This window comes from Rhinopithecus roxellana, chromosome 5, assembly GCF_007565055.1.
Source record: "Rhinopithecus roxellana isolate Shanxi Qingling chromosome 5, ASM756505v1, whole genome shotgun sequence".
Lineage (NCBI taxonomy): Eukaryota > Metazoa > Chordata > Mammalia > Primates > Cercopithecidae > Rhinopithecus > Rhinopithecus roxellana.
Genome location: NC_044553.1, coordinates 105424363 through 105451280, shown reverse-complemented (window position 1 = coordinate 105451280; position 26918 = coordinate 105424363). Strand labels below are relative to the sequence as shown.

The window sequence follows — 26918 nt, the reverse complement described above, 5'->3', positions numbered from 1 at the left end:
TGTATATGTGCCACATTTTCTTAATCCAGTCTGTCACAGATGGACATTTGGGTTGATTCCAAGTCTTTGCTATTGTGAATAGTGCTGCAATAAACATACGTGTGCATGTGTCTTTGTAGTAGAATAATTTATAATCCTTTGGGTATATACCCAGTAGTGGGATGGCTGGGTCATATGGTACATCTAGTTCTAGATCCTTGAGGAATTGCCATACTGTTTTCCATAATGGTTGAACTAGTTTACAATCCCACCAACAGTGTAAAAGTGTTCCTGTTTCTCCACATCCTCTCCAACACCTGTTGTTTCCTGACTTCTTAACGATTGCCATTCTAACTGGTGTGAGATGGTATCTCATTGTGGTTTTGATGTGCATTTCTCTGATGGCGAGTGATGATGAGCATTTTTTCATGTGTCTGTTGGCTGTATGAATATCTTCTTTTGAGAAATGTCTGTTCATATCCTTTCCCCATTTTTTGATGGGGTTGTTTGTTTTTTTCTCATATATTTGTTTGAGTTCTTTGTAGATTCTGGATATTAGCCCTTTGTCAGATGAGTAGATTGCAAAACTTTTCTCCCATTCTGTAGGTTGCCTGTTCACTCTGATGGTAGTTTCTTTTGCTGTGCAAAAGCTCTTTAGTTTAATTAGATCCCATTTGTCAATTTTTGCTTTTGCTGCCGTTGCTTTTGGTGTTTTAGACATGAAGTCCTTGCCCATGCCTATGTCCTGAATGGTACTACCTAGATTTTCTTCTAGGGTTTTTATGGTATTAGGTCTAACATTTAAGTCTCTAATCCATCTTGAATTAATCTTCGTATAAGGGGTAAGGAAAGGATCCAGTTTCAGCTTTCTACTTATGGCTAGCCAATTTTCCCAGCACCATTTATTAAATAGGGAATCCTTTCCCCATGTCTTGTTTCTCTCAGGTTTGTCAAAGATCAGATGGCTGTAGATGTGCGGTATTATTTCTGAGGACTCTGTTCTGTTCCATTGGTCTATATCTCTGTTTTGGTACCAGTACCATGCTGTTTTGGTTACTGTAGCCTTGTAGTATAGTTTGAAGTCAGGTAGCGTGACGCCTCCAGCTTTGTCCTTTTGACTTAGGATTGTCTTGGCAATGCGGGCTCTTTTTTGGTTCCATATGAACTTTAAAGCAGTTTTTTCCAATTCTGTGAAGAAACTCATTGGTAGCTTGATGGGGATGGCATTGAATCTATAAATAACCTTGGGCAGTATGCCCATTTTCACGATATTGATTCTTCCTATCCATGAGCATGGTATGTTCTTCCATTTGTTTGTGTCCTCTTTGATTTCACGGAGCAGTGGTTTGTAGTTCTCCTTGAAGAGGTCCTTTACATCCCTTGTAAGCTGGATTCCTAGGTATTTTATTCTCTTTGAAGCAATTGTGAATGGAAGTTCATTCCTGATTTGGCTCTCTGCTTGTCTGTTACTGGTGTATTAGAATGCTTGTGATTTTTGCACATTAATTTTGTATCCTGAGACTTTGCTGAAGTTGCTTAGCAGCTTAAGGAGATTTTGGGCTGAGACGATGGGGTTTTCTAAATATACAATCATGTCATCTGCAAACAGGGACAATTTGACTTCTTCTTTTCCTAACTGGATACCCTTGATTTCTTTCTCTTGCCTGATTGCCCTAGCCAGAACTTCCAACACTATGTTGAATAGGAGTGGTGAGAGAGGGCATCCCTGTCTTGTGCCAGTTTTCAAAGGGAATTTTTCCAGTTTTTGCCCATTCAGTATGATATTAGCTGTGGGTTTGTCATAAATAGCTCTTATTATTTTGAGGTACGTTCCATCAATACCGAATTTATTGAGCGTTTTTAGCATGAAGGGCTGTTGAATTTTGTCAAAAGCCTTTTCTGCATCTATTGAGACAATCATGTGGTTCTTGTCTTTGGTTCTGTTTATATGCTGGATTACGTTTATTGATTTGCGAATGTTGAACCAGCCTTGCATCCCAGGGATGAAGCCCACTTGATCATGGTGGATAAGCTTTTTGATGTGCTGCTGCATCCGGTTTGCCAGTATTTTATTGAGAATTTTTGCATCGATGTTCATCAGGGATATTGGTCTAAAATTCTCTTTTTTTGTTGTGTCTCTGCCAGGCTTTGGTATCAGGATGATGTTGGCCTCATAAAATGAGTTAGGGAGGATTCCCTCTTTTTCTATTGATTGGAATAGTCTCAGAAGGAATGGTACCAGCTCCTCCTTGTACCTCTGGTAGAATTCAGCTGTGAATCCATCTGGTCCTGGACTTTTTTTGGTGGGTAGGCTATTAATTGTTGCCTCAATTTCAGAGCCTGCTATTGGTCTATTCAGGGATTCAACTTCTTCCTGGTTTAGCCTTGGGAGAGTGTAAGTGTCCAGGAAATTATCCATTTCTTCTAGATTTTCTAGTTGATTTGCGTAGAGGCGTTTATAGTATTCTCTGATGGTAGTTTGTATTTCTGTGGGGTCGGTGGTGATATCCCCTTTATCATTTTTTATTGCATCTATTTGATTCCTCTCTCTTTTCTTCTTTATTAGCCTTGCTAGCGGTCTGTCAATTTTGTTGATCTTTTCAAAAAACCAACTCCTGGATTCATTGATTTTTTGGAGGGTTTTTTGTGTCTCTATCTCCTTCAGTTCGGCTCTGATCTTAGTTATTTCTTGCCTTCTGCTAGCTTTTGAATGTGTTTGCTCTTGCCTCTCTAGTTCTTTTAATTGTGATGTTAGAGTGTCAATTTTAGATCTTTCCTGCTTTCTCTTGTGGGCATTTAGTGCTATAAATTTCCCTCTACACACTGCTTTAAATGTGTCCCAGAGATTCTGGTATGTTGTATCTTTGTTCTCATTGGTTTCAAAGAACATCTTTATTTCCGCTTTCATTTCGTTATGTACCCAGTAGTCATTCAGGAGCAGGTTGTTCAGTTTCCATGTAGTTGAGCGGTTTTGATTGAGTTTCTTAGTCCTGAGTTCTAGTTTGATTGCACTGTGGTCTGAGAGACAGTTTGTTATAATTTCTGTTCTTTTACATTTGCTGAGGAGTGCTTTACTTCCAATTATGTGGTCAATTTTGGAATAAGTGCGATGTGGTGCTGAGAAGAATGTATATTCTGTTGATTTGGGGTGGAGAGTTCTATAGATGTCTATTAGGTCCGCTTGGTGCAGAGATGAGTTCAATTCCTGGATATCCTTGTTAACTTTCTGTCTCGTTGATCTGTCTAATGTTGACAGCGGAGTGTTGAAGTCTCCCATTATTATTGTATGGGAGTCTAAGTCTCTTTGTAAGTCTCTAAGGACTTGCTTTATGAATCTGGGTGCTCCTGTATTGGGTGCATATATATTTAGGAGAGTTAGCTCTTCCTGTTGAATTGATCCCTTTACCATTATGTAATGGCCTTCTTTGTCTCTTTTGATCTTTGATGGTTTAAAGTCTGTTTTATCAGAGACAAGGATTGCAACCCCTGCTTTTTTTTGTTCTCCATTTGCTTGGTAGATCTTCCTCCATCCCTTTATTTTGAGCCTATGTATGTCTCTGCATGTGAGATGGGTCTCCTGAATACAACAGACTGATGGGTCTTGACTCTTTATCCAGTTTGCCAGTCTGTGTCTTTTAATTGGAGCATTTAGTCCATTTACATTTAAGGTTAATATTGTTATGTGTGAACTTGATCCTGTCATTATGATATTAACTGGTTATTTTGCTCATTAGTTGATGCAGTTTCTTCCTAGCCTCGATGGTCTTCACATTTTGGCATGTTTTTGCAATGGCTGGTACCGGTTGTTCCTTTCCATGTTTAGGGCTTCCTTCAGGGTCTCTTGTAAGGCAGGCCTGGTGGTGACAAAATCTCTAAGCATTTGCTTATCTGTAAAGGATTTTATTTCTCCTTCACTGATGAAACTTAGTTTGGCTGGATATGAAATTCTGGGTTGAAAATTCTTTTCTTTAAGAACATTGAATATTGGCCCCCACTCTCTTCTGGCTTGTAGAGTTTCTGCCGAGAGATCTGCTGTTAGTCTGATGGGCTTCCCTTTGTGGGTAACCCGACCTTTCTCTCTGGCTGCCCTTAAGATTTTTTCCTTCATTTCAACTTTGGTGAATCTGGCAATTATGTGTCTTGGAGTTGCTCTTCTGGAGGAGTATCTTTGTGGCGTTCTCTGTATTTCCTGAATTTGAATGTTGGTCTGCCCTACTAGGTTGGGGAAGTTTTCCTGGATGATATCCTGAAGAGTGTTTTCCAACTTGGTTCCATTTTCCCCCTCACTTTCAGGCACCCCAATCAGACGTAGATTTGGTCTTTTTACATAATCCCATACTTCTTGCAGGCTTTGTTCATTTCTTTTTCTTCTTTTTTCTTTTGGTTTCTCTTCTCGTTTCATTTCATTCATTTGATCTTCAATCGCTGATACTCTTTCTTCCAGTTGATGGAGTCGGTTACTGAAGCTTGTGCGTTTGTCACGTATTTCTCGTGTCATGGTTTTCATCTCTGTCATTTCGTTTATGATCTTCTCTGCATTAATTAGTCTAGCTGTCAATTCTTCCACTCTTTTTTCAAGATTTTTAGTTTCTTTGCGCTGGGTACGTAATTCCTCCTTTAGCTCTTATAAGTTTGATGGACTGAAGCCTTCTTCTCTCCTCTCGTCAAAGTCATTCTCTGACCAGCTTTGATCTGTTGCTGGCGATGGGCTGCGCTCCTTTGCAGGGGGAGATGCGCTCTTATTTTTTGAATTTCCACCTTTTCTGCCCTGCTTCTTCCCCATCTTTGTGGTTTTATCTGTCTCTGGTCTTTGATGATGGTGATGTACTGATGGGGTTTTGGTATAGGTGTCCTTCCTGTTTGATAGTTTTCCTTCTGACAGTCAGAAGGACTGTCTGTTGGTCTGTTGGAGATTGCTTGAGGTCCACTCCAGACCCTGTTTGCCTGGGTATCAGCAGCAGAGGTTGCCGAAGATAGAATATTGCTGAACAGCGAGTGTACCTGTCTGATTCTTCCTTTGGAAGTTTCCTCTCAGGGGTGTACTCCGCCCTGTGAGGTGTGGGGTGTCAGACTGCCCCTAGTGGGGGATTTCTCCCAGCTAGGCTACTCAGGGGTCAGGGACCCACCTGAGCAGGCAGTCTGTCCGTTCTCAGATCTCAACCTCCGAGTTGGGAGATCCACAGCTCTCCCCAAAGCTGTCAGACAGAGTCGTTCGCGTCTGCACCGGCCCCCGCTGCATCCCCTGTTGGTCTTCAGCTGTGTGCTGTCCCCAGAGGTGGAGTCTACAGAGACAGGCAGGCTTCCTTGAGCTGCAAACCCTCACACTTTTGTCTTCCTTCACAATTGAGCTTTATCCATCTTTTCTTTTTTTTTTTTTTTTTTGAGACGGAGTCTTGCTCTGCCACCCAGGCTGGAGTGCAGTGGCCGGATCTCAGCTCACTGCAAGCTCCGCCTCCCGGGTTTACGCCATTCTCCTGCCTCAGCCTCCCGAGTAGCTGGGACTACAGGCACCCGCCACGTCGCCCGGCTAGTTTTTTGTATTTTTAAGTAGAGACGGGGTTTCACCGTGTTAGCCAGGATGGTCTCGATCTCCTGACCTCGTGATCCGCCCGTCTCGGCCTCCCAAAGTGCTGGGATTACAGGCTTGAGCCACCGCGCCCGGCCTTATCCATCTTTTCAGGCTTATCTCCCATTATTACCTGACACAAACTTGGGTGGGCCAGTTTCCACTGACCATCCCCCGACTATTCATCCAACACTATGTTCACTGCCTCCCATTCCTGACCATTTGCCTTTTGTCTTCAACTAATTCTGGGGACATTTTGTCCAACTAAATGATCCATATTCTTCAAGGCCGGAATCAAGTCCTATTACAAATATATTTTCTCACCCTCTCCAGAGCATAGCAACCCAGCAACTACTGGCCTCTCATAGCTCTAACCATCCACAACCCGAAGCTGGCTTCTCATCAAACAGGCACTTTTCACCACCCAAATTCAACTAATTCACTCTTACAATAATAAAGAATAGTCACCTACAGCCTACCTTTTCCAGCCTTGATTCAATCATTCATCAATTTTATCTTCAAAGTCCCTCACTTTAGGGAGATGATAGATCAGCTTTCACCCAGAGTCTAAAGAAAACAGCACTCTTGCCAATGACATAGTTCCACCTACTTGCAACATAAGGTAAATCACAGTGGCAGCAGGAGGATCTCCACACTACTTTTACAGGAATGCACTGCAGGTAAAAAATAAGAAGCTACAGTACTGTTCTGCAGGACAATTTGTTTCATATGCGCATACTATCGCCCTGACTAAATTAACTCTCAAGTCTTACAGGTATTATTTGTTTTCAGTTCCACGCACAGATTAGCCATTTAGTATTTACTAAATCAAACTCAATTTCTGAAGTGTCTTACATCAATATATTCATGCATATATGGTTAAAATTTTCCTTGAGAATCTATCACGTGAGAGTGGGAGCTTATTATAACAAGTAAACAGAACAGATAAATACAAAATGAAAAGAAATCTCATTATTTGCTCACATGTAAGGGAGATTGTTGTGGATTAAGTTTCATGACCCAAGACACTGAAACAGAAATGGAATAAATGAGAATAAAATCAAAAGTTGTCATCAAAAATACATAAGCCACCGAAAGTCCTAGGGGTCAAGCATAGCTCTATGAGTACAATCCCGTCCCTGAGATTACCATATGCCCAGCTGTATACTATACACTAAGAGATTCAGGAAGGAAGCGGGGTCAGGGATTGATCCCAAACTCCATTTTTTCAAGTGGGGAAGAAAGATCTTCCAATTGAAAAATAAGGACAAAAGCTTTCACTGTCACAGAAGTTTCAACAACCAACAGGATATTTAAAAGTTATCAAAGCAAAACCATTGTATGTTCACGTACGTTTTTACCTAGTCCCTCAAACTCACAAAATGCTGTTTACTCAGGGACTTCTTCCAGTCTTACTAGGGAGCCTGGAAAGTGAGGGGAGGATTGCAAGGGCCACTAGAAATCTCTTCCTCAATTCCCCTTCTCTGAGAAGGGAGGCTACAGCTTGCCTCTCTGCCTCTCTAACCACTAAAAGGCATGACCCTCCTCAGAGTTAATAGCTGGATTCCTTGATTGTTATTTTCACTAAATGAATTCTCATAAAAATCCCATTAAGATTTAGAGAAGGCTTCCAGGGTTGAATTGCTGAACATTAAGAATAGCGTGTTCTTAAAAGTTGAACTTGGAGATTGGGCCAGACTTCATCTAGGCTATAAATGCTCAGCATGGTAGGTCCTTTACTAAACACCCTGAATTTGAGTATAAAGTGATCTCATCCTCTTAAGAGTCAGAGAAACAGAACCAAGTGACTGTTTCTATAGTCACTTGGTTCTGTTTCTATAATTTGATCTGAGGAAGTTTCTTACTCACAATAGGTAAATGAAGGCACATACTAACCAGCAATATAAGCAACAGTATAAAGCGTCATTCACACATGCAAAAAACAGACAAAATCCCAAACTCTGTGTTCTAAGAAATCACAAAAGCCTCACTAACAATAAATTGAAATGACCAAATGTTTGGACTGAAAAGCAATGCCTTGGTAGCCTAGTCATGCCTAACTCAGATAACAGAACCCTCTCGATATTAAAATCCTCACAGATCTGCCACAGATCAAGCTGTGTATGTCTCAGATCAAGACTTTGCCAAAAAGCAGTTAACACACACTTAAGAGGGAAAAAAATCTACATCAGCCTCCTAAATGCAATCATCTCCACACCAGTTGCAGGTCCCAAGCTTCAATGCGTTCTGCTGGACAACGCAGTAGAAAGCTGACAAGCAGGTGGCTTTCCCACACTGACTGAACCACCTCCGGGCCCATGCTCATTCATTCTCTGGTCCACCCCATGCGCTATAGCAAACCTCCTAGCTCAGGGTACTCTTGCCTTCCTGACTGCCTTCACTTAATGACTTTGTACTTTTTGGTGCGAAAATTATTTGCAGAAATCCACACTGAAAACCAAGCTTAAGAAAGGCAGCAATAACCAAACAACATTTTTACAAGAAGAACAGTCAATTTCAAGCCCATCAGATTTAATAGCAAGCATGGATGAAAATGAAAGATTGAAAGGCTTGAGGACCTTCTCAATGTATTAAATATCCATTTAATTTACAATTAAGCTCACTGTGCTCACTGGCATTTTAATCAGTTTTCCAGGTCCTGCTCAGACTTGCGTAGGACATGGAAATGAAAGAACCCATAAATGTATGGACCAATCTACCTTAACTAACTTGTCAAGTGTTCCTGCATCAAGCAGAAGAAACATCAGTGAAACTGATACAGGAATTAACACCTTGTTAATCCATTAAAAATTAAAGGAGCGGTATCCAATCTTCTGGCTTCCCTGGGCCACACTGGAAGAACTGCCTTGCACCACACATAAAATACACTAACACTAATAATAGCCGCTACACTTTAAAAAAAAAAATTGCAAAACAAGAAAATCTCACAGTTTTTTGTGTTTGGAAATGGAGTCTCACTCTGTCACCCAGGCTGGAGTGCAGTGGCATGATCCTGGCTCACTGCAACCTCTGCCTCCTGGGTTCAAGCGATTCTCCCGCCTCAGCCTCCCGAGGAGCTGGGATTATAGGCGCGTGCCACCGCGCCCAGCTAATTTTTGTATTTTTAGTAGAGATGTTGGCCAGGCTGGTCTCGAACTCCTGCCTCAGGTGATCCGCCTCGGCCTCCTAAAGTGCTAGGATTACAGGCGTGAGCCACCATGCCCGGCCAATGTTTTAAGAAAGTTTACGAATTTGTGTTGGGCCACATTCAAAGTCCTCGCAGGATGCAGCCTGTGGGCCACAGTTTGGACAAGCTTGGATTAGAGAAATCTACAGAGACAAACTAGTGACTTAGCAGCCATCTGATGTTTCGTGATTTGCAAGAAACTTAGGATGACTATGTGTAAAGACCATAAACATCAATTTAACTGAATGGTTCCCACCACTCTGGAATGAGGAAGCTGAGCAAACTCAGAGGACTCTTAAGAAAGGGCCGATGTCATCTGAACTGTTTGGAATTATAAACTCCTCTAAACATTTTTCAAAGCCAGAACTCGTAAGAGTCATTCTGATACATGGATTAAAAGAGGGATGACAAAGTGTCTGGCCCCCACACTGGTCAAAGGGACAGGTCATTGTTATGCTGGCAACACAGGCTGCTGAAAAGAATTTATCTGTCAAAAGGAATCAAAGTAATGACCCCAGAAGGCTCCAGAAACAGACTGGTAAATTCAGGTTGCTTTTAGACTTCCCCAATGCTGGCACACAATGAGAAAGAAAAAACTAACATTTACAGAGCATTGTATTTTATATTACATTTAATCCCCATTAAAAAGATACTATTTCCCCTACTTCACCACTGAAAAAACTGATCTTTCAAAGGTTAAATTATTTAACACCAAGGTCAAAGGGTAAGTTGGAGAGACCAGATTCAAACCCAGTCTGATGTTAAAACATGTGTTTTTCCCCCCACATCATAAGAGGATCTCCTGCTAATGACCTCAAATCTAAAAACTGACTTGCCCTACACCTCGAGCCCCATCCTACAAACTCTCCCTGAAGTTGTTAATTCAGCTGTCATTGTGCACCTACAATGTGCCAGACACCATAATCCTCAAGATTCTGTAGGTACAGAAGGAACAGACAAAAATCTCTACCTCCATAGATATTATTCTAGGGGTACACAGGTAAATAAAACATTAAAATAAATAGCTTTCACACAGTAACAAATTCCATAGAGAAAAATAAAACAGAAGGAATAGCAAATGAAGGAGATGCCATTTTAAACATGGTGCTGAGGGAAGGCCTCCCTGAGAAAGATATCATTTACCCCAAAAATAAAAAAGCAAGTAAGAGAAAAAACAGGTAAAAGATGTTTTACCTTTTAAAACACCTTTACTTTAAAAGTAAAAGGTGACACTTAAACTGGCCACAACATTGAGAACTCAGGGTTCTGATGCAAAACCTCGCTGCATATAATGCGTTAACTTATTTTATACATTTAAACAAACTCTACTTAAGAACTGTGTTCTAAAGGAAGGAGCATATTACAGGAAGGCAGTTTTCAGTCAGAGTAAACACACTTAAAAACTAAACCTATTGAAAGACCAAGACCCACTGAAAGTCTTTGCTTTGTCAGATTTTTGACCAAAAGGAAAATTAAAGAAACACACCACGCCCATCCAATGATTTCACCGAGGAATTTTAAGAGAGAAAATCCTACTTCTCCCTCACCCAGTAGCCAGTGAAATGACTGAACAAATTCACAAGTTCACTGGGGCTGCTTTCATGTAACACAGGGACAATACATGACAGACACAGTGGAACCCTACAGGTTGCCTAGTATTTGAAAGACTGTGAAGAGGAGGAAATGTCAACATTCAAAGTCTTAAATGATGTGGTTTTAAGTATGTTCATCAATTTCACCACTCAGGAGTAAAGCCAGCTATAGTTGGAAGGAATCAGAAATTTGAGGGGTGTGAAATAAGCAGAAGCACACTAGTTAAGGATTTGTATTCTTCCCACATTTTCCACTTTATTTTATACTGCTGAGAAAAAACACATTTAATAGTTTTCTGCTGTATAAAAGAGACACATTCACTTTATGTCAAAATAAGAGTCACTCAATTTTAATACAACTATCTCAATTTATAAATTAACATTCTCCCCCACTGCCCACACATAGTAAGTCTTTTACAGTATTGATTAGAGAAGCAAAAGTTGCTGCTACAATTCTCTTTCTGCATTTTAATATAAACAATCATCAGTCTTTTCTTCATAGACTGCAGTGTGGACATCATCATCAGAATGTACCAGAGCTGAGTGTGCAAAGTTTACAAAGATTAGCAATATCAAAAGTTTGGAGATTTTTGAAATTCATGCTGCCTGCAAAGAACTACGTAAAAGCTCAATCACTATAGAGGACCACACAGTAACTCAGGCACGAAGTTACATGGTTGTGTGATTGGTTTGGGAGAAGGAACCGAAAGCACTTCCACCAACCTAGATGCCTGAGCAAAATTAATGCAAAACCTCAGAAGCTACAAAAAAGTTTATATACCTAAATTAAAATTGGTGTCCACAGTAGTGGTCAGCAAAGTGCCTGTGGAGCGCAAATTGGTAAATATTTTACGCTCTGCAGGTCATATGGTCTCTGTTAAACAATATATAAATGAATGGGTGTGGCTGTGTTCCAATAAAGATTTATTTATAAAAAGAGGCAGCATGTTAAATCCAGTCAGCAAGCTAGAATGTACCAACCTCTGGTCTAACACTAACCAAACACCTCTTAATAAGCCAAGAAACAGTGTGTCCTCTTGGGCCAGGAGTGGTGACTCACGCCTGTAATCCCAGCATTTTGGGAGGCTGAGACGGGCAGATCACCTGAGGTTAGGAGTTTGAGACCATCCTGGCCAACATGGTGAAACCCTGTTTCTACTAAAAATACAAAAATTAGCCAGGCATGGTAGCATGCGCCTGTAATCCCAGCTAATGGGGAGGCTGAAGCACAAGAATCACTTGAACGCAGGAGGCAGAGTTTGCAGTGAGATGAGATCGCACCATTGCACTCCAGCCTGGGCAACAAGAGAGAAACTGCGTCTCAGGAAAAAAAAAAAAAAAAAAAAAAAAAGGAAATAAAAGTATACAAAGTGAAAATGAAGAAATTAAACTGCCCTTATTTGGCAGTGACATTACTGTCTATGCACAAAATTCCAAAAATTTACAGAAAAGCTTCTAGTACTAAAAATGAGTTTAGCAAGGTTGTAGAATCCAAGGTCAGCATGTAACATAAAATCATCTTCCTATATCCTAGCAATGACCAACTGGAAATCAAAAAGTATCATTCGCAACAGCACCACAACACATGAAATAAATATATAAGATTACAAAATACATGCAAGATCCAATTACTAAAAACTACAAAACACTGATGAAAAATCTAAGAAGGTCTAAATAAATAGATATACCATGGTCATGGCTCGTGATTAAAATGTCAATTGCCTCCTGATTTCCAGTTTCAATGCAATGCCAATCAAAAACCCAGCAGGCTGAGCACGGTGGCTCACACCTGTAAGCCCTACACTTTCACGGTGAGTTCACGGTGAGAGGATCACTTCATCCCAGGAGTTTGACACCAGCCTGGGCAACATAGAGAGATCCTCTCTCTATAAAAACAAAAAAATTAGCCAGGCATGGTGGTGCATGTATGTGAGCCCAGTTACTTGGGAGGCTGAGGTGGGATAATCACTTGGGTCAAGGCTGCAGTGAGCAGTGATCCTGCCACTGCGTTTCAGTCTGGGCAACTGAGTGGGACCCTATCTTTCTTTCTTCTTTTTTGAGACGAGGTCTTGCTCTGTCGACCAGGCTGGAGTGAAGTGGTACAATCTCAGCTCACTGCAACCTCCATCTCCCAGGTTCAAGCGATCCTCCTGCCTCAGCCTCCCAAGTAGCTGGGATTACAGGTGCCCGCCACCATGCCCAGCTAATTTTTCTATTTTTAGTAGAGACAGGGTTTCGCCATGTTGGCCAGGCTGGTCTTGAACTTCTGAACTCAAGTGATCCACCCGCCTCAGCCTCCCAAAATGCTGGGATTACATGCATGAGCCACCGTGCCAGGCCATGAAACAAACTTTTTTCCACCCACAGCTTTCTCTTGTCTCCCCATTTACAGCAGTAAGACAGCCTAACCTGGGAAAGACAGAGAGAGAGAGGGAAGCTACTTCCAAATGGATGCCTGTCCCCATCAGTAATAACCAAGTCTATTCAAGTGCTAGATGTTAACTTTAAAAGAAGGGAACATCAAAAGTCCAAGTTTCAGACAGGCGCGGTGGCTCACGCCTGTAATCCCAGCACTTTCGGAGGCCGAGATGGGTGGATCACAAGGTCAGGAGTTCGAGACCATCCTGGCCAATATGGTGAAATCCCATCTCTACTAAAAATACAAAAGTTAGCAAGACATGGTGGTGCGTGCCTGTAGTCCCAGCTACTCGGGAGAGGCAGAAGATTTGCTTGAACCCGGGAGGCAGAGGTTGCAGTGAGCCAAGATCGCACCACTGAACTCCAGGATGGGTGACAGAGGGAGATTCCTTCTCAAAAAAAAAAAGTCCAAGTCTCTTTGCCTAGCTTTGTCAGGAATGTTTTTACCCTCACTCGGTAAGTGTCACCAAATATAATTTTTAAAGGTTTACCCACAATCTATAAGTTTGATCAAACATAATGTTTAAAGGTTTACTATAATCTCTTCATAAGAAAACTACTATTGGAAAGATGGAATAAAATATAGAGAAAATGTCCTTAACAGGTAAATATTTATTTTTCTTTTTTTATTATTATACTTTAAGTTCTGGCGTACATGTGCAGAACGTGCAGGTTTGTTGCATAGGTACACACGTGCCACGGTGGTTTGCTGCACCCATCAACTTGTCATCTACATTAGGTATTTCTCCTAATGCTATCCCTCCCCTAGTCCCCCAACCCCCAACAGGCCCCAGTGTGTGATGTTCCCCTCTGTGTGTCCATGTGTTCTCATTGTTCAACTCCCACTACAGGTAAATATTTCTAGAATGTATCTACTCCATTGAGTACTGTAAGTATTCTAAACTGTGCTGGTATAGCCGCTTTAAATCACTGCTTTCTTCTATAAATGGTGGCACCTTTAAAGTGTTATCTTGAAGGGGAAGTGAGTGGCTCATGCCTCTGTACTGAACCAACACTGTTAACACCCAGTCCAGTTTTACCTTAAACAAGTCTGAGAAATACAGACATAATCCACACTTGTTATTTATCAAGACTAAGGTAAAATAAAGAAAGTTGGAACTAACTCATATCCTCTTATGACTGATGTACTGAAAACAATCCATTTCTCACCATTTCCTAAATACCATAGTCACAAAGAGCTCTACCCCACCAAGCACTCTGCGAGTCCCACTCTCAAAGGAAGACTCACAGGTGACTGTGTTTCCATTATCCTTCAGTTTACATGACCTAAGAAATGCGTTACTATAAGACTCACAAGTCTCAGGGCCCCTTCTTTATGAAAGAAATAGCTAAGCCTCTATACTCAGAAGCATCAGACTTTTAAGAATGCTTAAGTCATGTAAAAACGTATCAAAATTATTATCATTACAGCTACCAGGAAATAGCTACCTAATTCATGTTAAATACTGCAGTTAAGTACCTCACAGTTTCATTCATCCCTAAAAACACTGCAAAGCATGTTACTAACCCTTATGGAGTAGGAAACTGAAGCTCTGAGAGGATATGCAACTAGTCAATGGAAATGTGGGGATCTGAACTCTACCTAGCTCCAAAGGGTGTACGTTTTTCTAAAATGTCTAATATTTTTCCAATTTCACAATGGAGGGAGAGTTGTCACTACAATTTTAATAATTTCACCAGCTGGGTGGGATGGCTCAGGCCTGTAATTCCAACACTGTGGGAGGCTGAGGTGGGAGGATGGGTTGGGTTCCCAGCCGACAACTGGGAAACAGTGAGATTCTGACTCTAAAAAAATAATAATTTCACCAAAAGGGGGGGGATTTCTAAATCGGAATCTCTTGTTGAAATCCTTAGAGCACTAGTTAAGCCCCACTTCTTTAAATAAATAATAACCGACAGATTTTTTTTTTTAAAGTTAGAAATCCTTTTAAAGTAAATTTCATCACAGATCGGCAAGTGAATTGTCATTTTGGACAAGTCCCTAGAGTTAGTGGCTCTATCCTGTGTACGCTAGCTACCACTAGGCAGTAAAAATAATTTACCCAATTCAAACACATACCGTGCCTGCACTGTTAAGACTACTGGCAAAGAGGGTACAAAGCTAAGTAAGGTCTATCACAGCCCTCAAGGAGTTAAGGACTAGAGGAGTCCATTTATAGTACAGTATGTGTGCAGTTACCATTTAGTCAAGGCAAACCAAGTGTAAGAAATCCTAAAACAATAGTACCTACAGGGTAACATGCCATCACCGCCCAGAGAAGGAAAGCAACTGGTGCACTCGTCACGTTATATTGTAAACAGTACCTGCTTACATTGTGTCCCTCCCTGACAATCCCTTCCAACCTGTCAACCAACTCCTTCCCCACAATCACACACACACAACCACACAACCAGGAAGGGAAGCCATCGAGCGAGTACTGTGAATCCTAAAACTGGCTCTATAGTTTTAAAGTGCAACGCCTGTGCCTGAAGAAAATTTGTCTTTAGCTTCATCAGAAAATTGGTTTTAGAACACAAGGCCCACCAAACCAGAAAAGCCCAGGAACGCTTCTCCAAATGACCCACTTAGCATGAGAAATCACTCACAGCAAACTGACACACACAGTATTTCTCAAATTTTTCTTTTTCATTTAGCAGACGGTAAAGGAACACAACTGAAGTTAACAGTAAATGACACTCTGGCTATTTTGTTCATTTGTCACTATGAATGACAGACATTTAAGCTAGTTCCATCGGGGAACTGAAATAGAATCATGTGCATATAATAAGCCACACGAACAAATTCAGTGGAATACGTGCACCCAAAACTGGACCAGACTTGTACTTAATGCAGCCTGCAAATCCCCAAGAGTCCACGACGGAATACAAGAACAGTAACACTGGTTTCTCAACTGATCTTAGCTCCTTCACAAACTTGCCAATAATGACCTTTCAAGAACTGCACCGTTTGTCCTCATCTGGGCAATCCAATGGTTTAGAAAAACTGAATAAACTGCTTCTTCGAAAATTAAAACAATGCAGGGGGTGGGGGGGAAGTAGTAACAACAAAAAAAAAGGCACACTGGTTTTTACTCTACTGAAGCAATCAACTCTCCAAATAACTTCATTAATGAGTGTCAGCAAAGAATGAACACCAAAATACCGTTCAATCCAACTTGCATGGTGCATTCCTGAGTTCACAGTAGCAGCATTAAATGTGACGGTATCACTCTGCTATAAGAACCATTTCCAAAACAAACCTATCTACCCCCTTTCTTGATTTTAAAAAAGAAAGAGAGAGAGGAGAGAAAGAAAGAAAGAAGAAAGTTTGTTTGAGGGTTTTTCCTTTTTTCAATTTCACATACCGGTTTGCCTTTACAAAAAAAAAAAAAAAAAAAAATTAGTCTCAAAGTATAGATGCAAGTTGGACCGACAGAACAGGTCTCCTGAGTCATTCGACTCCGAGCGGGGGATTTCAGCCTGGCCGCGTCCCGGAGAAGCAGCGGAGACCCCAGCAGGCGGGCGCCGTCGGACAACACCGTCCGCGTTGCCCCGGGGAGCCGCTCCCTCGCGCCCGCAGCACTTGTTCAGGGCGCGGACCCCACACGGCGGCCGCCGGCCCCAGGAGAGGAGTGAGCCCGCCCCAGCAGCGCCAACCAGGAGACCCGGGGCAGGTTCGGGGCCATCCGCGGCCGGGCGCGCCCCCCACCCGGAAAGCGGCGACGGCCCCCAAGTTGGGCTGATGAGTGGGAGGCGCGCCGAGCCCCAAGCAGACATTGCGGGAGAAGGGTGATGGGCAGAGAGGAGGGGTCCGCAAAGCTGAGGTCCCCGCGCCGCCCGGCTACCCGTCCATCCTGCCCGCCCCCGAAGCACCGCGCAGCCCCCAACCCTCCTCCGGGGCCCGCCCCACCTAGCGGCCGCAGGGATCGGGCCGCGTTCCGCACCCCGACCCCTCCTCAAATCACAAAACTTCCCCCAACTCCGCCAACTAAGTTGTGCTCTCACAGTGAGGCTCCCGGGGCTCCCCTGCGGGCCGAGACAGCTTCTCACCTTCGCCGCGCAGAAAAACAATAGGCTGCCGCTCCCCCGGCAGCGGCGGCGGTGGCTAAAGAGGCGGCGACCGAGGCGAGCAATGGGCACGGCAGTCTCGGCCAAGCCCAGGCGCTTCACCGCTGCTGCTCCGGCTCCCTGCTGCTCCGGCTCCGCGCTGGCCCTGCACACAGCCCCGCCTGCGCACCGGCTACAAGCTGCCCGAGGGGTGGGCGGGGCACGCAGGAGGGCCGTAACGCCTGCGAGTCCTCCCGTGAGTACACGCGGAGCAAGGGCTGCGAGCTAGGATTGCACGGCAGAGCTGCCCATCCCGCTCCACGAGACCAATAGTAAGGCACCTGGGCGGGGCACGCAGGTTGCTAAGGGAGGCTGAGGTTGACCGCAGCTGCTACTTTGTGGCAAAGTGATCAAATTAGAGTGGCTGGCAGAGACTGCTCTGGGAAATGCCCACCCACGGTCTCCTCTCCGCCCTGTCTCCAGAAACCGCCCTTTCTCTGTGTGCCGGTGGTTACCTGAGCTGCAGCACTTAACCACACATCGTGAAATGATTTACCCTATTTCCCCCACTTCAACTCAAGAAGTGAGGTTTAGTCTTCTGTGTGCACAGCCTAGGCCAGTCTAAGGTATTAGGTATTAAATATAGGTATTAAACAAGTGTTGGATGGATGCACGGCCCTATAGCGGAATCACAGTTGTGACAGTGCATTCCATGAACTTTTGGCTACTCGATCACCACAAAGTCATTCCGTGTTCGAGCTGCAAATGACCTCAGAAATCACCTGGTTGCTTTGAGAAACAAAATGTGGTCCGTGTACCAACGGTAGCCGAGGAGAATATATTAGTTGATACACAAACATACTTCTTTTTCCAAATAGTTAAGTGTTTTAGTGCATATTAGGAGGGAAATGCCTATCACGTCAAACCATTGTTTCATTAATGGTATTTCTTAGGTCAAAAAAAAAGTGGCAAAAAACAAGTGTACTTCAAGAAAAATGTTAAGTAAAAATTGAGACACTTTATTTGCAGTTCAAGAACGTGCAAAACTAGTTGACAGTGATTGAAGTAAGAACAGTGGTTAGGTAGGGGGGGACGATTATTGACTGGGAAGGAAGAGGAGGGAACGCTCTGGGTGCTTGTTCTGTATTTTGACCTGGGTGATGAATAACAAAAGTATATACATGAATAAAAAATACATCCAGTGCACTTAAGATTAGTGCACTTTACACATTTTAAACATGTATTTTTAATGTCAATTTTTTAAAATCTAGTATGGGATATGCCCCCACCCCACCCCCCCAAAATATGTAAAGATGCAAATGACTGTCATTTGGGAAACACTGATCCAGGCAGGCTCACTAGCAGTGACCAAACACCTGAGAAAGAGTATTGTGAATACCTGATGTGTGTACCAGGAACTTCCATCGCTGAATAGCTCCAAATCTCAGAAATGCTCCTAAGCTAATGTTGAGCTCTGGTGCATGCATCATATATTCTCTTTTTTTTTTTTTTTGGAGGCAGAGTTTCACTCATTGCCCAGGCTGGAGTGCAATGGTGCGATATCAGCTCACTGCAACCTCCACCTCCCAGGTTCAAGTGATTCTCCTGCCTCAGCTGCCCAAGTAGCTGGAATTACAAGCACACGCCACCATGCCCGGCTAATTTTTTGTATTTTTAGTAGAGATGGGGTTTCACCATGTTGACTAGGCGGGTCTCGAACTCCTGACTTCAGGTGATCCACCTGCCTCGGCCTCCCAAAGTGCTGGGATTACACAGGTGAGCCACTGCGCCTGACCCTATTTTCTTAATTAACCCTCACAGAATGGCGTTGTTGTTGTTGCTGTTGTTGTTGAGACATAGTCTCGCTCTGTCACCCAGGCTAGAGTGCAGTGGCGCGATCTCGGCTCACTGTAACCTCCGCCTCCTGGGTTCAAGCAATTCTCTTGCCTCAGCCTCCTGAGTAGCTGGGATTACAGGCGCCCACCAGCATGCCCAGCTAATTTTTGTATTTTTAGTAGAGATGGGGTTTCACCAACATCGGCCGCCCAAAGTGCTGGGATTACAGGTATGAGCCCCTGTGTCCAGCCCAGAATGACTTTAAAAAAAAAAAAAAAAAAAAAGGTAAAGCATGCCCAGTTCTTCATGTGAAATTATTTCTGTGTCACCTCATTATGCTGCTCACCCTCTTCCGCTGTTCTCTAATCTGTCCTTGTTGATATTTAAAAGGTGGCACAAGGCCAGGCGCAGCAGCTCACACCTGTAATCCCAGCCCTTTGGGAGGCTGAGGAGGATAAATCACTCGAGTCCAGGAGTTCGAGACCAGCCTGGGCTACAGGTGAAACCCCGTCTGTACTAAAAGATACAAAAATTAGCCAAGCATGGTAGCCCAAATCCCAGCTACTTGGGAGGCCGAGGTAGAAGGATCACTTGAGCCCGTGAGGCAGAGGTTGCAGTGAGCCAAATCAGCAGGGCAGTTGCTCCACCCAGAGGCTCCCTAGGCCCCACTTGCCCCAGCTCATGAGAGCCTGGTTCTGAGGTCTGCCAGGACTGGGGCTCAGCGCTGCCCATGGAAACAGTGGTGCCAGAGAAGAAAATCGTAACCATATATTTGTAGTCACTTCTCTCCTCCCTTCTGGAAAGGAAGGTTCCCTGGTTTGTGGGCTCTTTGCCTCCTGGACATTTTTGTGTAGTGAAGGAAGAAAGGTTGAGACGCAGAGTTGGAGAAACTAAGAGAGGCCAAACTGGTCCATTTGAGGAAAGATCAGGGATCCCAGGAGGGGAGGAGGGGACACCCTGGGGAACCAGGGGGCCTCCCAGGTGGTCCAAGAAGGGGAGGGCAGGATACAGAAAGTCAGAGCATGGTTTTGAGTTTTGGAGACAACATGAGAAAAGGTGGGGTGGGGGGATTTGGACAACTATGGAGAGGACTGGGCTGGGGAGAGAAATATTTAGAGATTTGGAAGATAGTGTGTCGTGCGAGCTAGTGTGAAAACACCTTCTTTATATCCCCCAAAAACCACCACTGATGATTCATGATACAATTCAGTGCTTTTGCAGAGGGATTGGTGCCTTTTTAAAATGATAATAATGCATTGGCTTGGCTCCATCTGTGTTAGTAGACAGACATCTTGAGCAGGTTTTATCAGTGTTCCATTAGCTAAATATTGGGTTTCCCATTTTGTGGCTTGCCTTAAACCACTTTGCAGGCCCTTCCACACTGGAAGCCACCTCAGAAATCACCTCTTTGGCCTGCAGCTCCATGTCCCCAAACTCTGGGCTTTCCTAAATGAGTGGCTTCATTCAGAAGATAATACAGCATCCCTCATCCGAAAATCCAAAATCTGAAATGCTTCAAAATCCAAAACTGTTTGAGCGCTGATATGATGTTCGAAGTCCAGGTTCAAAGGAAATGCTCATTGGAGCATTTTGGATTTCAGATTTTCGAATTCCAAAATCTGTAAAAAATCTGAAATCCAAAATACTTCTGTAATTAAACCTGTAATAGACATTGGGTCCTGACCTTCCAGCTGAGGCAGCAAGCAGTCAACAGAGGCTCACCATGCACCCCTCCTGCCCCTCACCCTCCCACGGGCTTGTGCATCACCCCCCAGCCTCCCTTGCACCCACTGGGAAGGGGACACGATGCTTCTGCCCTGCCTTCTTGGATCTCGGGCCACTGTGACAATTGCAGGATTCCAGCCACGGAAAGTGCTACAGGTAGAAGTACGCGGTACTGTCCGTAGAGCAGATTCCAGCAATGGCACAGCAGCCCTGGGAAGTGTGCTGACACACCCAGCTAATTTTTAAAACTTTTTGTAGAGATGTGAATTCACTATGCTGCCCAGACTGGTCTTGAACTCCTGACTTCAAGTAATCCTCCCACCTTGGCTTGCCAAAGTGCTGGGATTACCGCATGAACTAGTGCTCCTGGCTGAGAGTTTAGTTTCGATTGCTAGTGGTGTTCTTGGTATCTTTTCATATTTGAGGCTTTGGGGCGAATGGTGAAGTATTACACTCACCATCCAAGGTTTACAGGACTTTTGTTTTAATATTGAACAGATGGAACTGTTTAGGTCTACATCTTTGCAGCTATACAAAATGTGAGTCTGCTTTATAGCCATTGAAAAGCAAGAAGTAATATAGTAAAATTTTGCCTGGCTAGAGGCTTCGGAAGGCTGGAGTATTTTGGCTTAATTCTATTAACTTGGAAGATGAAGGTGAAAAAAATTCAAAACTTAAATTTCCTGTTGAATGCAATTTGAAAATATAACCAATGATTCCAGTTTTCTTCTCCAGTAATTTTGGACATTCTGATCTACTTGGTGTTTTATTACAGAACTCCTAGTATGCCTGAGTCTTACATTGTGATGATCCTTTTCTAAAACTTTACATGTAAGAGGATATAAATAATATTGGATGAGACAGGCTGGATGAGAACTGATACCTGTAAATATACGTTTTAGATGAAATCTCTGATTGCCACTCATTTTCTTATTTAACTCATAAAAATAAAACACATTGGATAGAGGGTGGGAGTAGGAAGGAGATATATGTCTTTTAATTGCATGTCATTTTTTTCATATCAAGACAGAACATATAGTATCCCTGGCTTTGGACCTACAGAAGGAAATACATTTTACTACCTGCTATATGCCAGAGATTGCTGAGCCCTACTCCAGAGTTTCTGATTCATCAGGTCCAGGGTGGGGCCTGAGAATTTGCATTTATAAGAAGTTCCCAGGTGCTGCTAGAGCTGCTGGTCCAGAGACTACATTTTTGAAAACCACTCTTATATACTAACTGTAAATTGCAGAACTCTAGAAAAAAGCTTAGCTTGGTGTGTGATAAGAAGTACACAGGTTATGGAGAAAATCATGAAAGATTCAACCCTTGATCCCAGCCTGGTGTGGAATTCAGGTAACAAGCAATACACGGTGACATAACACAATTCTTGGTTTTCATGATTGCAAGTCATAGCCAGGTATTGAGTGAGAAATTCAGTTTCATTCACAGGGCTTAGAGAGGCCAGGTGATTCTAGAAAAATAGGATTTAGTCATCAACCTCATGAAAGTAGGAGTTACTTATGTCCTTTTTCTCTCCCCCATCACTTAGCATTTAGCCTTACTTTACAAGGGGCTTGTATTTATTTTAAACTGATAAAGGGCTTTGAGTGCTTATTAAATGGAAAGCATTGTGTATTTATTTAATGATTTATTTAGAGACGGAGTCTTATTCTGTTGCTCAGGCTGAAATGCAGTGGCACAATTTTGGCTCACTGCAACCTCCACCTCCCTGGTTCAAGTGATTTCCCTGCCTCAGCCTCCCAAGTGACTGGGATTACAGGTGTCTGCCACCATGCCCAGCTAGTTTTTGTATTTTTAGTAGAGACAGGGTTTCATGATGTTGGCCAGCTGGTCTTGAACTCCTGAGCTCAGGTGATCCACCCACCTCAGTCTCCCAAAGCGCTGGGATTACAGGCAATAACCATCACGCCTGGCTTGGTTTTTCTCCCAAAGGCTCAGGTTCATGCAATACAAATCCTTACATGTGAGAAAACTCGGCTGCAGACAGCGCTGTACTACACCCCGCATGCTGCCAGGCAGTTTGAAGGTGGGAATCTGGGCACCCCATCATCCTTCAACTTGACACTTTGACAGGCCTTTAGTGGAAGTTCTTCGGGCCCCATCTCAACCTCTCTCATTCCAGAAGAGGCCGAGGATCTGACCAGCCACCTGCAGGATTTCCGACGGCGTGTGGGAGAGTTGGAGAGGAGCAGAAGAAGGCAAATAGGGTAAGTCAACCACCTAACCATACCCTGGCAGCCCGGCTTTCCAGATGGAGGAGTGAGCCTAAAGGTCCCTTCTGCAGGAAGGCATGTCCCACCCAGAAGGCAGCATGGGCCATTTCTCACTGCTTTTGTGTGTGGTCATTAGAGGCAGTTGGCTGCTGTGGGTGAATTGGGGGGCACTGAGGGGAGCAAGTACTGGACACGGAGCTTGGAGGCCAAATGCCTGCCCTGCCCTTACCTGACTGTGGCATTGACCAAGTTCTAGGTGGGGGTTAGGATACTTGTACCATGAAGATACAGAAGAGTATCTTTAGTATGTTACCATTTGTGTAGAGAGTGGGAACACATGTGTGTGTGTGTCTGTGTGTGTGTCTATGTGTGTACTATGAAAATATACATAAAACATGTCTGCAACGATTCGTAAAAAACTCAGGAGAGGGGAACGCGGTGGCTGGGAGATATTTCCCTTCTGTATTTTCTGAGTTTTGGACTATGCAAATGTACTCTTCAAAAAGTGAACACAAGATTATCCCCCTTTCTATCTGTGCCCCCACCCCCCAGCTGTTAAAGGTGGAAAGCATCCAGGTTCTTGGCGTCTTGAACAAAGAATTGGACAAAACGCACAAAGCAAGGAAGGAATGAAGGGATTTATTGAAAATGAAAGCACACTCCACAGTGTGGGAGCGCGCCCGAGCACAGGGGCTCAAAGGCCCCATTACAAAATTTTGGGGGAGTTAATGACCCCTTAGAGGATTCCATTGGTTACTTCAGGTACGCCCTATGTAACTGGAGAGGATGAAGTTACAAAGTCATTTACGCATATGCCCTATGGAGAGGATATTTCCTGTTATAGCTGAAGTGTGAACTGGCCTTACGTTCCCTGCCTCCAGACCCTATTTTCCTGCCTCACAGTGAAAACATGGGCATGGAGAATCAGATATACCTGGATGTTCAGATCCCAGCTCTGTCTGAGTGATCTTGGGCAAGCACTTAACCTCTAGTACCCCATGTTTTTCATCTACACAATAGAGGTGATAATAGTAACTGTCTCCTATGGTGGTTGTGAGGATTAAATGGGGTTGTTAGCATGATGCCTGGTGAAGCACTCAGTAAAGGTTCAAACAGTGGTAGTCATAACGGTAAGAACGATAGCAATATTCTCTGATCTCTCTGGGCCTCTCTGCTAGCCAGCTACAAATTAGGTCTCTTTTCCTGTTCCTTCTACCCTTACTGAGTTCTTTGAGAAACAAATGAGACCATGGGCTTGGAAATGCCTTGAAAACATGTCAGGCAAGATTGAGAGTGACAAAGTGTTACTTTGGAATAGTCACTGTAGCTGTCATTCCTGCTCAGCCAGCTGCTCCTCTGCCTGCTGTATCCTGACTTTGCATTTCTGTATTTGCAGGACAACAACCAGTTAAGCAGAGACAGAGATGCTCTCAGGCTGAAGTTAGACAAGAACAACTAGGATGGGGGAAGGAGGAATGGGAGGTCTGGGGCCCTTAGCATGGGTGGCGTGCTGCGAGCGGGGGCATGCAGGTGAGCATGGTGAGGTGGTCATACAGGTCTGCATGCGTGCACCGCTAAGCTCTAGTGCCATCCGTGCCCCTCACTCATGCTGTAGATTCGGGCAACTCATGTCTCCTCTCTGGCCTGCCACCTGTGACATTTGATTCCTGGGATCTCTTCCAGTGCCACAGTTCTGTGGTTGTGGGGTGAGGGTAGAGGGTTGATCACCAAAGCAATCCTTTCTATTCTTCATTCATTCCTTTCTCTGCTGCCTCTGGCCATAGCAACAGTAATAAGGAGCTGAAGCAGGAGAACTCAGCTTAGGCAGAGTAGCTTCCAGTTGCGCTGACCCACAAGGCAGGGATGCAGCGTGACTTGGAGGAGCTGAAAAACAAACTGGAGATTGCCGACCTTATGCTTCAGCAGGCAAGAGGCTGTAGCTCCAGGGTAGTGGGAGCCCCATCCAGCTGGGGCCATGGTCTAGGGATCATGCTGGATATGGGGAGGCTCCAGCCAAGAGCTGGAAAATTTGAGTCCTTGTTCTGCTCCTGCCATAGAATCCTCTAGAGACTGCTAAAAATCTACAAACTGAGACCCTGTCATAGGCCTGGGGAATCAGAATCTCAAGGTTAGGGCTTAAATTTTTTTTCTTAAAGCATCATGGATGAAAGCCATTATTTTATAGATTACATTTATATGGCTAGCTCATGAGTCTGTGTATTTTCTTCTGAGGTTCAAGCCAACACTTTCACTATTCCTTGGTAATAAGAGAGAGTTGTGATCATCTTTTTTCTTTTTTCTTTTTTTTGAGATGAGGTCTCACTCTGTGATCCAAGCTGGAGTGTGGTGGTGCTATCTTGGCTCACTGCAACCTCCACCTCCCAGGCTGAAGTCTCAGCCTCTGAAATAACTGGAACTACAGGTGCATGTCACTGCACCTGGCTAATTTGTATTTGTAGAGTCGAGGCTTCGCCATGTTGCCCAGGCCCGTCTAACTCCTGAGCTCAAGGAATCCACCCACTTCAGCCTCCCAAAGTTTTGGGATTACAGACATGAGCCACCATGCCTGGCCTGAGAGCTCTTTAAAATTATTTAATTTTTTGTTTCTAAAGCAAAGCAACTTGACAGAGATCGTTATTGACTGAGTTGTACATGGAGTCTAGCCCTAGCCCATTTAAAGGCACTATGTGAAACGGTCTGGGCTCCCCAGATCGAAACTTCTCCCACTTCACCATCCAGTTGTCTAGCTGCTGCGAAGCCCTGGATGCTAACCAGCAGTTACAGCAGGCCATGGAAGAGCGGGCACAGCTGGAAGCATACCTGGGGCCCGTGAGGCTTTGCAGAAGGAGGGACGTGGAAGGATGACAACGCCAGGTGGCCAGGAGTAGGTGAGGACCAGTGACAGCCCTTCCTAACTTCCGTGTCAATTCTCATAGTTGATGGAGTGGCTGCAGTATCTACAAATGGAGAGACCAGTGTGCTGAGTATCTCCATGGAGAGCATGCCGTGTGTGGCAGAGGATGCAGGAGACGTCGGAGCAGGTGAGACCTGACCCTTCAGTCCCTGCCTAAGAGAGGTCACTTGATTATTCTGAGCATCTGTGCAATGGGAGGAACACAGCCAGAAGTGGTCATGGGTCTGGGCTTTGTGGAGGTGGGGGCAGAGAGGGAGATGGTAGCCTGCCCAGCCACCAGCCCCTCTTCTCCAGGGCCCTTTCCCCCTGTGCTTTGGGCAGGTTTGCGCATTGAAGGAGGAGAAGAAGTAGGACCTGCATCAGGTACAGGAGCTGGAGACAAGCTTGGCCGAACTGAAGAACCAGATGGGTGAGCTGGGGTTGGGGTGATTTCAAAGCAGGACTGGCATCAGAGGGCTGTGGGGGCGGCTTAGAATGCCCCAGGGAAGTGGGTGCATGGAAGGACTTTGAGGCAGAGGGAAAGAGGTCTGTGCCAGGAGACGGCAAGTCTTGTCATCTCCATGAGCCTCAGTATCCCCATCAGCAAAGAGGGAGGAGTGCCGATTGTCAGCCACCCACAGTGCTCTCTATCTGAAAGGGGCTTGGAAGATTGGCTACCATCGGGTGCAAGGGATCATTAGCAGGGAGGCCAAGTTTGCAGAGCCTGAGAGGAGCTGTGCACCAAGAGGAGGGTTTTTTGAGAATCCAGAGGCCCTTATTGTCTGCTTCCTTTCTCAGCTGAACCCCTACACTTGGAGCCCCCAGCAGGACCCTCAGAGGTGGAGCAGCAGCTATAAGCTGAGGTCAAGCACCTGTGAAAGGAGCTGGAGAGTCTGGCAGGACAGCTCCAAGCCCAGGTGGAAGCCAGTGAGGGCTTGAGTCACCTGAACCGGGAGCAGTAGAGGCCGCAGGAGCGGAAAGCAGAGCTCTGGGAGGAGCAGGGAGAGGCGCGCAGGTCCTCTGTGCAGAACGACCACACCACCATCAGCCGCGCGGTCTCCCAAAATCGCCAGTTCTAGGAGCAGCTGGCCAAGCTGAAGCAGATAGTAACCCCTGCCCCATCCAATAAGGGCTAGGAGGCGGGCACCAGTCTCTGGGGAAGGGAGGTGCGAGGACAGAGGCAGCTCCAGCCTGGGGGACAGGTGACCCCAGCACCCTCCAGGGCACTGCTGTGACTGTTTCTTGCTTCTTGCCCTCCGAATTTTAGAGGTGGGTAGCCCTGGGTTCCTCCCAGGTCTGAACGTCATCATCCCAGCTAGAGGCGTGGAGCCCCCCCAGTCATAAGGAAAGAGACAGTGGTATAAGAGCCTCCTTAGATTCAACCTGAATTCCAACCTCGGCTCCACTGCTCACCACTGAACCACCTTGCATCTCTAAG

The 26918-nt window shown here is 44.6% G+C and overlaps 1 protein-coding gene and 1 pseudogene across 1 annotated transcript; one reads left to right on the top strand and one right to left on the bottom strand.

Moving 5' to 3' along the window:
• The window catches only part of LOC115897577, a 43924-nt pseudogene extending 27405 nt beyond the window's left edge, over positions 1 to 16519 (bottom strand).
• A 7604-nt stretch (positions 16520 to 24123) lies between these two features.
• On the top strand, positions 24124 to 26419 carry LOC104669582 (golgin subfamily A member 2). The gene is given in 8 exon segments (XM_030930830.1): positions 24124 to 24143; positions 24372 to 24513; positions 25327 to 25416; positions 25524 to 25558; positions 25560 to 25594; positions 25597 to 25628; positions 25823 to 25910; positions 26139 to 26419. Coding segments are annotated over 8 exon segments (723 nt in total).
• The last annotated feature ends 499 nt before the right edge of the window (positions 26420 to 26918 follow it).